We start from the raw sequence: 16173 nt of genomic DNA on the forward strand, positions 1-16173 counted from the left end.
ATAAACTAAAATGTGATTTATAAATATATGGTTATTCAAATGACAAATAAATCAAAGTTTTTTTTTTTTTTTTTGGGGTGCCTTTTGGATTGATTTTAGAGATGGGTCGTGCTAATCTTTTCCAAAACTCAAGTAAGAATAGAGTAATTAATAATAGACGTGGGGAAGGTTGACCTAACCATCATAAGATCCGATCCAGATAATGACGCCAACCAATTCCACCCGGATTTGAAGGTACCCGACCCGGCCCGTTGCCTGGTCTAACTACACCTTTCCTTTTCCCCTCTGGCTCTCTCTTTGTGACTGTCTCTTCGATTTTCTCTCTCTAGATTCTCGCACTTTCTCTCTCTAGACCGAAAAAATCTCACTATTTCGGTGGTTCTGAGTTCCAATTAGGCTGATTAATCGGGGCAGAATCGGAATCGAATTGCGGTGGGGAAGGGCATTAGGGTTTCTTCTGTTTTGTTCGTGCGGAGAGAAATGATTTGGGATCGATCTAGGGTTTTGTGGGAATTGGTGAAGAAATTGAGAGAGGATTAGGGGAATCGGTGGGCGTGTGGAGCAGAGGGTTGGGAATTGATGGTTCTCGTGGAAGGGATTAAAGATGGTGGGATCGAAGGAGGGATAGGGATTGGGGAAAATGCAAGGCTATGCATGGGATTGGGCGGGCTTCTGAGGAGAGCAAACAGAGTCAGCACATGTGGACAGTCCCCACGCGTGCGATCGTAGCCGCCTCAGCCGATGGTTCTTCCTCGTCTTCAGCTTATTCGTTCTGCAAGGTTTGGTTTTCTGGGTTTTGAATTTTCCTCTGATTTTTGTTTGATTGATGTTTTGTTGGATTTAATAAGTTTGTGGGTGTTTGGGTGTGATTTAGGATTTGTGTTAGGTGGTTTGATTGATATATAGAGTAGGAAATGGACCTGCTTTTTTGAGAAAGGAATTTTTTTTTTTTTTTTTGGTTTGGGTGATGGGGGAACGGAGTAAATGAGCGAAAATTTTCGTGGATTATTTGAAGTCTTGAGGAAATGAACCTTATTTTGTGATAGGTTTGTGTTATGGTTTGGGTGAATGGAAAATTCAGGAAAGGATTACGTTTGTTTTTGTTTTTTTTGGTGGACTATGTGGTATCTACTGATAAACGTAATGGGAGACGTACCCGGTTTTCTGAATTTAAATGGGTCTGTAATTGGGGGAATTTGAATTTATCGAAGGACTCTACCTTGTTTGGGATTTTATGTTGGGGGGAATAAAGGTGCTTTTGTGGAATTAGGGATTTAATGTTGGTTTTGGTATCAACATTAGAGGCTTCTTTTTTCTTTTTTTTTGGGGGGGAAGGGGTTGTCCATTAGAGGAGGGCCAGTTCCCTGCTGTCTACTCATACTTGAGTTTATCGATGTTTTATAACTATTTTTCATTGCCAGGGTAATATGGCTCTGACCATTACAAATGACAATTGCTGGACTACATTCAATGGTCTTCAAGTTTGTTTTGCTTGACTTATATGTGAGATATACAATAATCTCATGTAGTGATATAGAAAACATCAGTTTCAATGATTCACAAAATTAGACCTAAATGATAAAATTATCCTTTTTTTTTTTTTTTTTCCTTTTAGGTAGTTAAACACAGGAAAAAATTTCTTGAGTGGACATAAGAATTCCATCTGTTCCATTCCCTATTCTAGAAACTGTTGCATATATGGAGTGGGTATTTGGGTTCTAGATGATGGAAAATGCACCAAAGATGAGTTGTAGGCTGCCTTCTGCGGAATGTAAAATGATTCCTACCTCAAGTTTATACTTTTTTGGAACTTTAAAATTATTGCAAATGCAAACTTTATTTTTGGAAAGACATTTTTGGGAAAATAAGACAGACAAAAACATTAACCTATCCAGGCATCCTGGTTATGTGAGGACTATGAAAGACGAGGTGCCCTAGGGTTATATTTTTGTTAGAACTTTAAGTTATCAGTAGGTAGAACTTGGGTGTACTATATTTTTGACCTCTTATTAATACATTTTCTTTAAACTGATGTTTTAACTGCATATATTTACATTCTGAAAATCTAGTTTTATGATCTGAAAACTTATTTAATGGCATGTAACAACAATATAAGACAAATTAGTGGAAATCTTTATCTATGTTGTGTGTCAACAAAAATTTCGAAATCTTTTACTATCTTGCTGATGTGCATCATAACTGCAAAACTTCGTCAGCATGCAAATTGTCCTGCATAGGTGAAGCGTCTAGCTTAGGGGAGTGCGTTGGTTGGAGCATTGATAATTTTGTCCATATGTGAGTGCATGGACTTTAGGAGTTAGATCCCTAGATCTTCAGCTTGGAGTTAAGGCACCTCAAGAAGTGTTGTCCAAGTTTGACTCCATTTACTTACGTCTTTGGCGGTCAATAACTGGGATTTATCTTAGTAATTGCCTGGTATTTGTAGGACAGGGGGGTTAGACATGCTCAGGGCTCCTTGTTAGCCCTTTAAACAAAAAAGTAATAGTCTCCATTGGAATGTAGTGGCTACTTAGAAATGTTATTTGATTTCTTATTATATGGCTTTTGAGTGTATTGACCCTGTACACTCTAAAATTTTCCCACCTAGGTACTAATAGAAAAAAATAAAATCTCACCTAGGTGGCTTTTTCGTGTATGCTTCTTGCATAATTGGTCAATTGGCTTGGGCTCTCTTGGTATCTTACAATAAGTTATTTTACTTATTTAGAAAAGATAGCAGTTGAAGTACATGAGATTTCTTGATGTTTTTATTAGTCTGGCAAAACAGAGTTTATCTTAAATTGATTCCTACGTTGAATATCTGAAAAATTGATTACTACGGCAGGAATGGATTTGATTGCTATCACTATTATTTTAATAGTGAAGTTGTATAATTTAATATTTGACTTGCTTATGATTTATGTGCATTATATGCTTATTTCTCTCTTCACTACCACATTCCTAAACACAGTAACGATATATGCTTTAAAACTTTAGGGGATTTAGACTAGAATGACTAATCATTGATAGTCCACTTTATTGTTCAACAATCATTTCTGCTATCTATTTTATATGTTATTCAATTTATGAATAAAAAAGGAAGATCCAATTTCCAGCAAAAGCTGTTTATTATCTACATTTATTGCGCTTTTTTTCCCCTTGAGATCACTTTTTTTGACCATTAAATGAAGTCCTCTTTTTCTTTTTTCTAAATCTTCATAGGATGGACGCAAGATCAGTGTTGGTGACTGTGCTCTTTTCAAACCCCCTCAGGATTCCCCACCTTTCATTGGAATAATTCGTTGGTTGGCTGTGAGTAAAGAGGATAAGTTAAAGGTAGGTGTTAACTGGCTTTATCGTCCTGCTGAAGTAAAGCTTGGCAAAGGCGTCCTGTTGGAAGCTGAGCCAAACGAAATCTTCTATTCCTTTCATAAGGATGAGATTCCTGCTGCATCGTTACTTCATCCGTGTAAAGTTGCATTCCTTCCTAAAGGTGTTGAGCTTCCATCAGGGATTTCGTCATTTGTGTGTCGGCAGGTTTATGATGTTACAAACAAGTGTTTATGGTGGCTAACTGATCAAGATTATATTAATGTGAGTTTTTATGCTTTCGTGCATCTTGCATTTTTCTCTCATATGTTGATCAGTTAGGGTAGTAATGCCTTTTTCTCTTACAGGAGCATCAGGAAGAAGTAGATAAGCTGTTAGATAAGACGCGAATTGAAATGCATGCAACATTGCAGCCAGGTGGCCGATCTCCAAAGCCAATGAGTGGTCCAACATCAACATCACAGTTAAAAGCTGGTTCAGACAGTGTTCAAAATAGTGCCTCGCCCATTCCTTCTCAAGTCAAGGGGAAGAAAAGGGAGCGCGGAGATCAGGGCTCTGAGCCTGTCAAACGAGAGCGTACTACAAAATTAGATGATGGGGATTCTGCTCACAGTAGACTGGAAAGCAATTTAAAATCTGAAGCTGCCAAAATTACAGAGAAAGGAGGAGGCCTTATAGACTCTGAAGGGGTTGAGAAACTGGTGCAGCTCATGCTGGCTGACAGAAATGAGAAAAAAATAGATTTGGCAGGGCGGTCAACGCTTGTTGGTGTTATTGCATCCACAGATAAGTTCGATTGCCTTAGCCGGTTTGTGCACCTCAGGGGTTTGTCTGTATTAGATGAATGGCTCCAAGAGGTGCACAGGGGAAAGATTGGCGATGTTAGTGTCACCAAGGATGGTGATAAATCTGTTGAGGAGTTTCTTTTGCTTTTACTTCGTGCACTTGATAAGCTCCCTGTAAATCTTAATGCCCTACAAATGTGCAATATTGGGAAGTCTGTGAATCATTTGCGTACTCAGAAAAACTTGGAAATCCAGAAGAAAGCAAGAAGTTTAGTTGACACATGGAAGAAACGTGTTGAGGCTGAAATGAACATCAATGACGCAAAGTCTGGTTCAAATCAGGCTGTTGCCTGGTCTGCAAGGCCACGTCTTCCAGAAGTTTCCCATGTTGGGAACAGACACTCGGGTGCATCCACTGATGTTGCAATGAAGAGCTCAGTTACACAGCTTTCTGCATCCAAAACTGCTTCAGTAAAGGTTATCCAGGGGGAGAGCACTTCTCGGTCTGCATCTGCATCCCCAGGGTCTATGAAATCAGTGCCATCACCTGCACTGGCAACTACTAGTTCAAAAGATGGCCAGCCTCGACATGGTGCTGGCATAGCCTCTGATCTTCCTTTGGCTACAGTGAAGGATGAGAAAAGCAGCAGTTCTAGTCAGTCTCACAACAGTCAATCTTGTTCGAGTGACCATACTAAAACTGGGGGTGTTTCAGGGAAGGAGGATGCAAGGAGCCCTAATCCTGGTTCAGTGGGTGGAAATAAGATTTCAGGTGGTTCTTCACGGCATCGGAAGTCAGTAAATGGCCTCCCTGGCTCCACTCTATCTGGAGTTCAAAGGGAAAGTGGATCAAGCAGGAGTTCCTTGCACAAAAATCCAACCTCAGAAAAACAGTCACAAGCAGGATTATCATGTGAAAAGGCACTTGATGGGCCCATTATCGAGGGTAATAGTCATAAGTTGATTGTTAAGATTCCAAATCGAGTTCGCAGTCCTGCACAAAGTGCCAGTGGAGCATCATTTGAAGACCCTTCAATTGTGAATAGCAGAGCTTCTTCTCCTGTACTTTCAGAGAAGCATGATCCATTTGATCGTAGCTTGAAGGAAAAGAGTGATGCTTTTCGAGCTAATATTCCTTCAGATGTGAATACTGAGTCATGGCAAAGCAATGATTTCAAAGATGTACTTACCGGATCTGATGAGGGTGATGGATCACCTGCTGCCATTACAGATGAAGAGCGATGTCAGACTGGTGATGACTGTAAAAAAATTTCAGAAGCTAAAGCTGCTTCCTCATCATCAGGAAATGAACATAAACCAGGGAATTCACAGGAGGATTCTTTGCGCTCCATAAATGCTTTGATTGAAAGTTGCAAGTACTCAGAAGCTAATGCATCTATGCCCATTGGCGATGATGTTGGAATGAACCTCCTTGCTAGTGTGGCTGCTGGAGAGATGTCTAAGTCTGATTTGGCTTCACCCATGGATTCTCCGCAAAGAAACACACCTACAGTTGAGCACTCATGCACGGGTAGTGATTTGAAAGTCAAATCATCCCCTGTAGATGACCTAGCTCCAAACCATTGCCAGTCTAGTGATGGTGCTGATGTTGAGCATGAGAAACAGGGTATAATTTGCAGTAGTGTTGGGCTTAAAAATGGAGAAGGTAATCCTGCTTCTTTTGTGTCTGAAGAGAATTTTGTAGGGGGGCACAATGGACATTTTAATTCTTCTAGTATCGACTTGCAGCAAACTGCAGGCCCATGTGTAGAAAGCAATGGAGAGTCAACTGAAATAATAGTAGCTGCTACAGTGGCTTCCTCCACCGGAGGTGCTATGGAGAAAACCATGGATATTGAAAGGGGCAAACCTCTTCAAGATAAAAAGACAGTTGGCGAGGTGAATGCAAATGCCATTCCAGATGCTAAAGAAAACCCAAGTGATTCTTTGTTGGACAACGATAAAGCCATGCTTGAAGTCCAGATGGAAGCCGTTGAAGGCTCATCATCGTACCCATCTTTAGAATTTGATGCCAAGAGCAAGAACTTTATGAATGAAGGGTTGAACAGTGGTGTGAAGACAGAGCAGAAACCTCCTGCTTTGATGGATCATTCTGAGACTGTGAAAGGAATCAATGAAGTGCTGCATCCTTCTGGTGGTGGGAAAGACTTGGTTCCCAAAAATATCATTGAATTGAAGGCTGAGAAGGATGAGGAAAGAGATTCAAGGAGTCATGTTACTCAGACTGAAGTGCGAAGTAATGAGCCGGAAGCTAGTGCGTCTACGAGCCCTGAGAATCAAACTTTAGTTGGGTTGGGTTCAGTCGATGCTGATCATGATGGTGAGTATCTGCAGGGGAACTTGGAAACCAAAGAAGGTAATGAGCAACATGGTAGACCAGCTTCTCACAAGGTGTCACGTGGATTCCCTCTGCAGGAAGCAGAACAGCGTGAGAAATCTAGGGGATCCAAGTTGACTGGCGCAGAAGCAGATGATTCTGAGGAATGTACATCAACCACTGCAGATGCTTCTTCTATGTCTGCTGCAAGGGTGTCAGATATGGATGCAAAAGTGGAATTTGATTTGAATGAAGGCTTTACTGTTGATGATGGAAAACTTGGGGAGACAAGTAACTTGACAGCACCAGGATGTTCAGCTGCCATTCATTTGGTTAGCCCATTACCTTTTCCTGTTTCTTCTGTGTCCAGTGGTCTTCCTGCTTCGATTACAGTGGCTGCTCCTGCAAAAGGGCCATTTGTTCCGCCAGATGACCTATTGAAGAGTAAGGGGGGGCTTGGTTGGAAGGGATCAGCAGCCACCAGTGCCTTTCGGCCAGCTGAACCTCGGAAGGCTCATGAGATGCCACAGGGCACTGCAAGCATTCCTCCTGATGCTACAGCTGGCAGGCAGAGTCGCCCTCCTTTGGATATTGACTTGAATGTACCTGATGAAAGAATTCTTGAGGATTTTGCTTCTCGAGATTCTGCTCAGGAGCCAGGTAGTTTATCTGGCCCAACAAATAATCATGAAATGGCACATGAGGAACTGATGATTTCTACACCTGTTCGTTGCTCTGGAGGGCTTGATCTTGATTTGAACCTTGCCGATGATGCTTCTGATATGGGCAATTACTCAACAAGCAATGGTCGTAGAATGGATGTCCCACTTGTGCCAGTCAAATCATCATCAGGTGGCCCTCTTAATGGTGCAGCAAGTGTCCGCAGAGACTTTGATTTGAACAATGGGCCTGTTGTTGACGAGATGAGTGCTGAACCTTCACCGTTTAGCCAGCTTGCAAGGAGCAGTTTTCCATCCCAACCTGCTGTTTCTGGCCTTCGTATGAGCAATACAGAAATGGGAAACTTCTCAGCATGGTTTCCTTCAGGAAGCACTTATTCGGCAGTTGCTATTCCGTCAATTATGCCTGATCGAGGGGAGCAGCCTTTCCCGATTGTTGCAACTGGTGGGCCGCAAAGGTTGTTGGGTCCAACTGGTGGAAGCAACCCATTCAGTCCTGATGTCTACAGGGGGTCAGTGTTGGCATCCTCTCCTGCAGTGTCCTTCCCCTCCAGCCCTTTTCAGTACCCGGTCTTCCCCTTTGGAACCAGCTTTCCACCGCCTTCAGCCACTTTCTCTGGTGGTTCAACAACATATGTGGATTCATCACCTGCTGCGAAGGTTTGCTTCCCCGCACAGTTTTTGGGACCTGCTGGTGCAGTTTCATCCCATTACCCTAGGCCTTATGTTGTTAGTTTCCCTGATGGTAGCAATAACAGTAGTGCTGAGAGCAGTAGGAAATGGGGAAGGCAGGGTTTTGACCTCAATGCTGGGCCTGGAGGCCTAGAGGTAGAAGGGAGAGACGAGAGTTCTCCTCTTCCACCAAGGCAACTGTCCGTTGCCAGTTCACAGGCTATAGGAGACGACCAAGCAAGGATGTACCAGGTGGCTGGTGGTGCTGTAAAGAGGAAGGAGCCAGAGGGAGGGTGGGATGGGTTCAAGCAATCACCGTGGCAGTAGAAGTGAGCATTGCACAATCCTATGACCCATGAAAGCTTGTAAGTTCCTGATTCTGTATTTGCCACTTCTGATGTGCAAAGTCTAGTCACCAGAGAGAGGGGGAGAGAGGGGATCTCTCTGTAATGTTTGTTGGATTGTGCAAAGGAATGAGAAAAATGGGAAAAGGTTTTGGTAAAGCGTAATTTTTAAATGACGAGGAATTTTTTTTTTTTTTTAGTGTTTTCTCCATGTATGTAACTCTTTCCTTTCCTCGCTGGCTAAATAAGAGAAGTAAGATTTATTTAGTTCTCCCGAACTAGTATGCTGCTGCATATTGCATTCATTGTGATTCCTGAGAATGTTTATTTTGGCCTAAAAAATAAAAAAGAAAGAAATTTCAGGAGTTGCATTGATGTCCTTGTCACTCACTGATGCTGACATGGACAGTCACCTCTTTTTTTTTTTTCTTTTTTTTGGATCTGAAAGAGGCGTGGCTCAATATCCCTTTATGCCAAGCTTATGTTTGATTCTTTAATAAGGCTGCAGTTATCACTGCAATTGCTAGTCGGTCAGTTTTGTGTCTTGTCATAGGGGATCCCGCACTTTGGTGCTTAAATTGCTAGTAATTCGAGCACTTTCATAGAGAGGGGAGTTGTAGGGTTTACCCTGCAGTCCCCCACTCTATAAAGGTGCCGGAATTGCAATTTAGTTGGGCACCTGAAGCTCCTCGGCTTTATATGGTTTATTTTTCAAATAAGAATGAAAAGAATCCTGTTCTTAACTTGTGTATTCATTCATGTGCAGGCATGTGAAAATCGGTTTTGGCGTAATTCAAAGTGATTTGCTGCCAGTTGATGTCTATACGCTGCCAGTTGGATTCTGGATTCGAACATTTCTGTTCCTTGTATGTACATATGAAAGCCATCGTTGCATCAATGGAAACCCAAAAACGTGCAGAGTTTGAAAAAGTGAACAATGAATGGTGACAAGGAATACCTTTTAAGTTCTCTTGGAATAAAACCAAAAGCTCCCGTTGCCTCAAAGAATAGTTTAAATAACGTATTTGTAATTGAAACGCCCTAATTTGGCTAGGACAACCTTGCTTCCCTACTTACGATCTCCACCTTTTTTTTATCCACTATAAGCCTATTGGACCTATGGATTACACAATGGGAAATGGTTATCTTATTTCCTGTAAACCCGCCCTCTTCTTCTGATATATACAGAATTCAATTCCAGATTCCTTATAATCTCTAACTTACAACAATTTTTAGGGTGCTCGTCTCAGCCAATACCGGATAAGAAGCATTCTAAGTTCTCATCTCAAGCCACACATGGTTAAGGTGTTTTCCATGATTATCTTTTTTCATGTTACTGATTATTGTCTCAACTGTTATTGGACATAGCTTCCCTCCATCGGCATAGGCAACTCAATTTCTAAAACTACATAGGAAGGGAAGCAACAAGATAGCAATAGCAAACGTCAAAGTGATTAAAAAGTAAACAGTGCAGTTGGTGTATTATCTTCATAAAATATCAAACAAATACAAGAGATCAGAGAACAGCTGAACACCAACAATTTCATCTTGAGAAGCATCATTTCTTGCTCTTACAGCTAATTTGATTCGTGACTGTATAGTGAGTAGAACCAATGAAGCAGGGCAGACTATTGTTTGAGAAAAAGAAAAAAAAAAAAAACTTTGAAATTCAATTCTTTACAATGAACAAACAAAACAAATATTAGTGTCCAGGGATATACCAATTTCCTGATAATTATAATAAAAATCGAAAATGAAAATAAATGAACATAGCCACAGAGCAGGTGACTTTTACAAAGAACTATGCTTGGATATACTTCAGTTCAGACACTGCATGGGAAATCAGACTAACGGGATCCTTGCAGCCTGACTGCAATGAAAAGCTTCTAGGTGACATGGCTAAGGTGGAAATTATCAAGTATATGCTTTCATTTGAGACACACGAAACTCCTCCCACGAAGGACATTTCTGCAGGTGAAACTGGAGAATCAAGGATACAGGAGACGAAATAAGCAGATAGTTAAAGATAACTTGTAGTTACAGCAAGAGCAGGTTGCCAGGCACTAATAACATATTATCAAGTCAATGATGCTAATTATAGAAAAAGGCTACAACAGTAGTAACATGAGAAAATGATGAAAAGCAACACAATCTGAGGAAAGCTGATAATAGTGCAGTGCAAGTAATGCCACAAATACATTCTTTTAGCTAAGGCTAACTAAGGAGCACATTAGCTATCCATAATTAATAGGGTTAATTACATTTTTCCCCTATCAACTACAACGCATTGTCACTTTGCCGTCATGAATTGACAACCCTACTGCCCGACCCTATCAAACTACAATTTTGTGCCAAAAACCCCCTTTCCGCTAGTCAAAGGCGTTATTAACTCAGACGGTCAACCCGTCACGTGCACCCCACATGCCATCTTGAAATTTTCTATCCCACCTTCTCATGGGGGCAAAGTGACAATGTGTTGTGGTTGATGGGAAAAAAGGTGAAATAGAAAATTTCAAGATGGCATGTGGGGTGCACGTGATGAGTTGACCGTCCGAATTAACGCCTTTGATTGGCGGAAAAGGGGTTTTGGACACAAAATGGTAGTTTGATAGGGTCGGGCAGTAGGGTTATTAGTTCATGGGGGCAAAGTGACAATGTGTTGTAGTTGATGGGAGAAAAGGTAATTATCCCTAATTAATAATTCCAAATACACTGGGATATAGTGGCCAAAACACTGCAAAATTGAAGGATAGTAAGCAAGCCTTATAATTGTAAGAAAAGAAGGTACTAACGATAGGCATCCACGGTGTGGCTTTTTCTTCTTCTCTTTCTGCTTCTGTACTGGCCTGATAACCACCTTGATTGCAGCATCGAAAACCGCTTTCACATTCTGCCATAGCAATGTAAGTGATCAATTACAGCATAAAGACAGATACAACCTAAGGTCCCTGTGAGACAAAATAGAGAAGAGAAGTCCCAAAAGCAACCAAAATACATGTAAGTGGAGAGGCTGGCAGGATTGTTTAAAAGTGAGAGAAATGTACCACCCAAATGCATCACGGAATTGCAAGTATCTACTCTATTTGGGGACTAGAAAGGTCAGGATACATGCTAAACAGCAGAGAGCTTCCAGATAGGGATTCCAGAACAGGAAAATCATAATCAACTAATATTGGCATAAATTTCTTCAAAATACCCAGGAAATGCTGTAGGGATATCGTTTTCAGAAACTAGCATCATAACAATATACAATTAGGCAATCATACTTGTGAAACTTTGGCAGCTTCTGCATTTTGGCTTAAGGGAATTAACTTTCCTTTTGTAATATACTCCCTCTGTCCCTAAAAAATGGCCCCTCTTGAAAAACACAGATTTTAAGAAACTAAATTTTAAATGCTTCCAACCCACTTCTTAGGTATATTAAAATTCCGCTACTACCCGCTGACAACTTAAAAAGTAGATCCAAACATATGTAACAAATGCATTCAAGGGTGGTTGTGGTCAAATGTAAAAATGATTCTTTAACTTTTTTTGCAATGGATTTTTTTTTTTGAAACGGCCAAAAAGGAAAACATGGACTAATAGTATGGAACGGAAGGGGTTTACAGTTGAATCATTCTAGTGAATCAAAATATCAGAGACACACAGTCCTTTTGGTGTAATTGGCATAGTGGCATACTTCCAAACAACACTGCAGCATCAGCACATCTGATTTTTGAAATAAAATATCCCCCGCTCTTGTTGTTTCAAATGATTTGTCATACATTTAAAGTAGCTGCAATTAACTGCTGATTTGTGGAACTTCTATTACAGCATAAATGCTGGGATGGTAATTGATTCCTTCGCATTTCTAGGATTCCACGTACACAAAACAATAAAGCATGCCAGCAATTGCTTTTTTTTTTTTTTTGGTAAATGATTGCAATTGTTAGCTTTCTAAGTTTTGCCAATTTTCTATGTGCTGCTAACTGCTAAGACTAGATAAATACCTGTTCGCAGATTATTTATTCAAATCAATTTGACATTATATCTTTAGTTAACATAGTTGATTTTAGTTTAATGCTTTTTTCATATTTGCAAAATGAAAATAAACTTCTTTGTTACTCACATCATAAGAAAATAATTGCCATTTCACACATACCTGCTGAGTTTTTGAGCTGCACTCTATATAATATGCAGCACCAATCTGTTTACGGAGTTCCTCACCCTGATTATATGAAAACCATTACTATAAATGGCACCAACCATACCATCAAGATCTAGAGAGCAACCAATGGAAGAAATCTCACCTGTACAGTTGTCACAGGCACCAATCCAGGATGATCAGCCAAATAGTGCTTATCCTCACGAAGATCTATGTGTCCATTATAAACATGCATTAATTGCAGAAATCAGCATTACTGCAAATAATTAGTCACCATAATAATTGAAAGATGAATGTCAATTAAATCTACGCAACTGCTAATTTGAAATTTTGATATTTTTAACTGCTACCAGAATAGCGACTGTAAATGGTGTCAAAATGAGAGCTTTTTGCATAATACGACATATATGAGAGCTACCAGCACAGTTATAGGTTCATTCAGATCAGATCGAAATAACATATTTAAATAGCATTAACGGTTCTATATTTTCCTTTTACAGTAGTTAAATTTCATAAATTCTATGCTAGTCCTGCTTATTAGAGACCTATAGTTGTAACCTACAAAAATACTTCATTTGAAGATTATGTTCAGAGATGAGAGAACCCTTACAATTGGCAATTGCAACACCAATTTTATTAAGGTTATTAAAAGGTTAAATTTGCACTTTCATCAAATAAAGTAGGATGACAAAGAAAAAATACATATTTGAACATAAAAGGTAAATAATATCTTCAAACTAAACTATTTGAATCAGTAACCAATTGTGATCCATCCAGAAGTTCACAAAATTCTAAGTGAAAGATATTGACGCTTCACAGATCTTAGTTATGCAGCAATGTTACATAATACTCTTAACTAATTAATTCATTGGAATGTATGAGCATAATGCACACTTTTGGAGCAGTGTGCTAATTGCGTATGTGAGATTTAAGAATCCAGAATGTGAGATTTACCCCATAACTGTTTTCATATGGGAGACCACCTTATTTCATGCATCAAAATGACATTCATGAGTCATTATAACTGAGTTCCTACCAAAAGGATCTTGCCTTCCCATCTAATTTTTTTTTTTTAAAAAAAAAAAATTATATTATTACTATGAGAAAATCATAAACTTCTAAAAATGACTGAACAATTTGAAACACGCATGTCTTCATGTTTTAACAAAACACGCTTCTTCTCATATTAGGGTTTAGTTGATACCAGACACATACCGTATGAATTTTACTGCATAGAGAGCTGATAGCTATGCATCTAAATGGAATTTTTTTTTAGTGCTAAGACCAGTAGGTAGTCAATCATTCCCATATTTGGGGGCCCAAGCTCATTTCATTAGGAAGCAAGAAAAATAATGGCCATACAGAATGATGAGTATCCAAATACAGGGTTCAAAAGATTGCACATAACAGAAAACTAAACTACAAACATGATAAAGTTCCAAATGTATGTTAAAATAAATTATTTTTAACTTACCCAATTTGGTACCAACCAACACCACGGGAATCCCAGGGGCATAATGCTGAAGTTCAGGGATCCACTGATCAAGAAATGAAGTATTAGAAATAGCTAACTTATGTACAAAACAGATCCCAGCAAATAAATAAATAAATAAAATATAAAGATAAACTGTAGACAACTCGCTCAAATAATTGAATTTTTGGTGTAAACTCACTTTTTTCAGTACGTTTTCATAGCTTGCACGACTAACTAATGAGAAGGCTAAGACAAAGACATCTGCCCCCCTGTAGCTCAATGGCCTTAATCTATTGTAATCCTCTTGCCCTGTGAAATACATTGAAAACAAATGTAACAAAACAAACTTGCCGAGTTCGGCAAACCAGTTTTATGGTAGAAGCAAAATAAAATTGGGAAATTTTAGGCTCAATTAAAGACACAAGTAGAGAGAGAATAAAAGATGAAGCTGAAAAATATGATTATAAGCACCAAAGAAAGTATACCAGCCGTGTCCCAGAGGCCTAAGTTGACAGTGGTGCCTTCAACTACCACATTTGCACTGAAGTTATCAAAAACTGTGGGTATATAATCCTGGTAAAGAAAGAAGCAATTTGAATTCAAAGAAATTAAGAATTAGAGTCTACGACAACAAGAAGAAAAGTAAGAGCTACCGATTTTTTCCCCATTTTTAGCCTCAAACAACATAAGTTGAAAACCAGATGACTATCTATAAAACCCACATATCTTGTTAGGCCTAATAATGAAGTAGAAGGTGAAATCCACAGGAATCTTTTGGTGTGAGAGAGAGAAAGAGAGTGGCGTGAGAGAGAGAGAGAGAGAGAGAGCAATTTTTCTATGTTATAATCATAAAAAGCAAAAAAAAAGCTGCAAAACCCAGATGCAGACACACATTGAACAGCACAAAAGACCAAAAAGATACATAAGGATAATTCAAAAAAGAAGGACCCAGATGGATCTTCAAAAGAAGCAAGAACATACAGTGGGAAATTTGTTACTCGTGTAGCAAATAAGCATGCAGGTCTTCCCCACAGCCCCATCTCCTACTGTCACACACTTGATGAACCTCGAAGCACTTGAAGCCATTGAAACCAACAACAAGAAGAAGAAGAAGCTCTCACAGCTCAAATATACCCTAAACAAACTAAAAGGGGCTGTTGGGTTTAACAAGTTTGTTGCTTTTGATTCAAAGTGAGAGAGAGAGAGAGAGTGTATCAACTCACATGATTCTCACTCATTCACTTTCTCTCCAGCAATTCTTTTTACTTTTTTTTGTTGTATTCTTTTTTCTTTTTTATTTGGCAAATGAAAAAAAAAATAAAAAAATAAAAATTATTGATTATGATCTTTAATTTGTGTACTTATTAGTTATTACCGGTGGGGTTTGTACATCCAATGTATATCCTTTCCAAAATCTACAAAATTACGTATTGTTATCTTCAAACTTTGTATAAACGTACCATTTACACTCAAATTTTAAATCTTGAATAATGAAAATAATATATAACTGAAACTATCTGTCTAATTTTCGAAAATATCTTCTTCTTTTTTTTTTTTAATGTAATTTTTTTTTTCCCTTGTTAGTTGCCTTGTCCATTTGTTCGTACTAGAATACGAGGATGTGTGTTTAATATTTAACATTTAAATGTCATGTCGTATAAAATGAATAAAATAATAATTAAGCCAAAAATATTTAATATTTAGTGGTTCATGCGAGACGGAACTATGCACCGACCGAAACGGTCTTACAATATATATATTTTTTATATTAAATTTACTTTTAAAATTTGAATTCGAGACAAAATCTTTTAGTTTGGCCTTAAGCCAAAAAGAAAGCAGTCCACAATTTTTTGTTTGGCCTATACCCATAAAAACAGTCTAGAATTTTTAAAAATACATTGGGCATTTCGAACAAGAAAATCCATATGACCATAATGTCTACGTATTTCCCCAAATCCACATTGTTTTATGGAGTACATTGTGCATATGACGAGAATGTAGTTTTTCGTAGAGCTGAGGATAAGGTTTGGTTAATTGCTTGCTGCGCCCCAATTCAATAATATATTTCTCATTTGTACTTTGTCCCCCGTCGATAAAAATTCTTAGTTTCATCCCTAGGTTCATGCAATAAGTATGTATCATGTAGACTATCACATCAGTTTGTGAAAAACTTAGTAAAAAAATTGTAATATTCTTAATTTCTCTATAGACACTTTAATCAAGAAACTTATGCTGAACAAACTTTAATCAGGAATGGGAATCAGCAGCAAATTCTTATATGCAGAATTTGCCTATTTTTTGGACCACAACAAGGATCAAATTGAAGTTTGAAATGATACCTACTTGTTACTACATTGAACAGCAATATGGATTGGTGGAGAAGTAAGGGCCACAAGCATTATTCTG

At 38.7% G+C, this 16173-nt stretch overlaps 2 protein-coding genes across 4 annotated transcripts; one reads left to right on the forward strand and one right to left on the reverse strand.

Annotated features, from left to right (window-relative positions):
• The first annotated feature begins 311 nt into the window (after positions 1-311).
• Positions 312-9145, forward strand: LOC132173630 (uncharacterized). Of its 2 annotated transcripts, XM_059585168.1 has the most exons (4): positions 312-779; positions 3223-3594; positions 3678-8170; positions 8916-9145. In XM_059585168.1, the coding sequence occupies exons 1-3, from the start codon at positions 651-653 to the stop codon at positions 8130-8132; spliced, it is 4956 nt and encodes a 1651-aa protein (XP_059441151.1). In that variant the 5' UTR covers positions 312-650; the 3' UTR covers positions 8133-8170; positions 8916-9145. The 2 variants fall into 2 exon arrangements, with proteins under 2 accessions (XP_059441151.1, XP_059441152.1); XM_059585169.1 differs by lacking the exon at positions 8916-9145 and having other exon boundaries at positions 3678-8416.
• A 458-nt stretch (positions 9146-9603) lies between these two features.
• Positions 9604-15012, reverse strand: LOC132173382 (rac-like GTP-binding protein 3). Of its 2 annotated transcripts, none has more exons than XM_059584870.1 (8): positions 14749-15012; positions 14253-14340; positions 13967-14076; positions 13768-13831; positions 12439-12503; positions 12291-12356; positions 10942-11039; positions 9604-10129 (listed from the first exon to the last, which is right to left on the reverse strand). In XM_059584870.1, exons 1-8 carry the CDS (start codon positions 14851-14853, stop codon positions 10078-10080), a joined length of 648 nt encoding a protein of 215 aa, XP_059440853.1. In that variant the 5' UTR covers positions 14854-15012; the 3' UTR covers positions 9604-10077. The 2 variants fall into 2 exon arrangements, with proteins under 2 accessions (XP_059440853.1, XP_059440854.1); XM_059584871.1 differs by having other exon boundaries at positions 9604-10117; positions 14749-15011.
• Positions 15013-16173: the final 1161 nt, after the last annotated feature.

Source organism: Corylus avellana, chromosome ca3 (assembly GCF_901000735.1).
Source record: "Corylus avellana chromosome ca3, CavTom2PMs-1.0".
Lineage (NCBI taxonomy): Eukaryota > Viridiplantae > Streptophyta > Magnoliopsida > Fagales > Betulaceae > Corylus > Corylus avellana.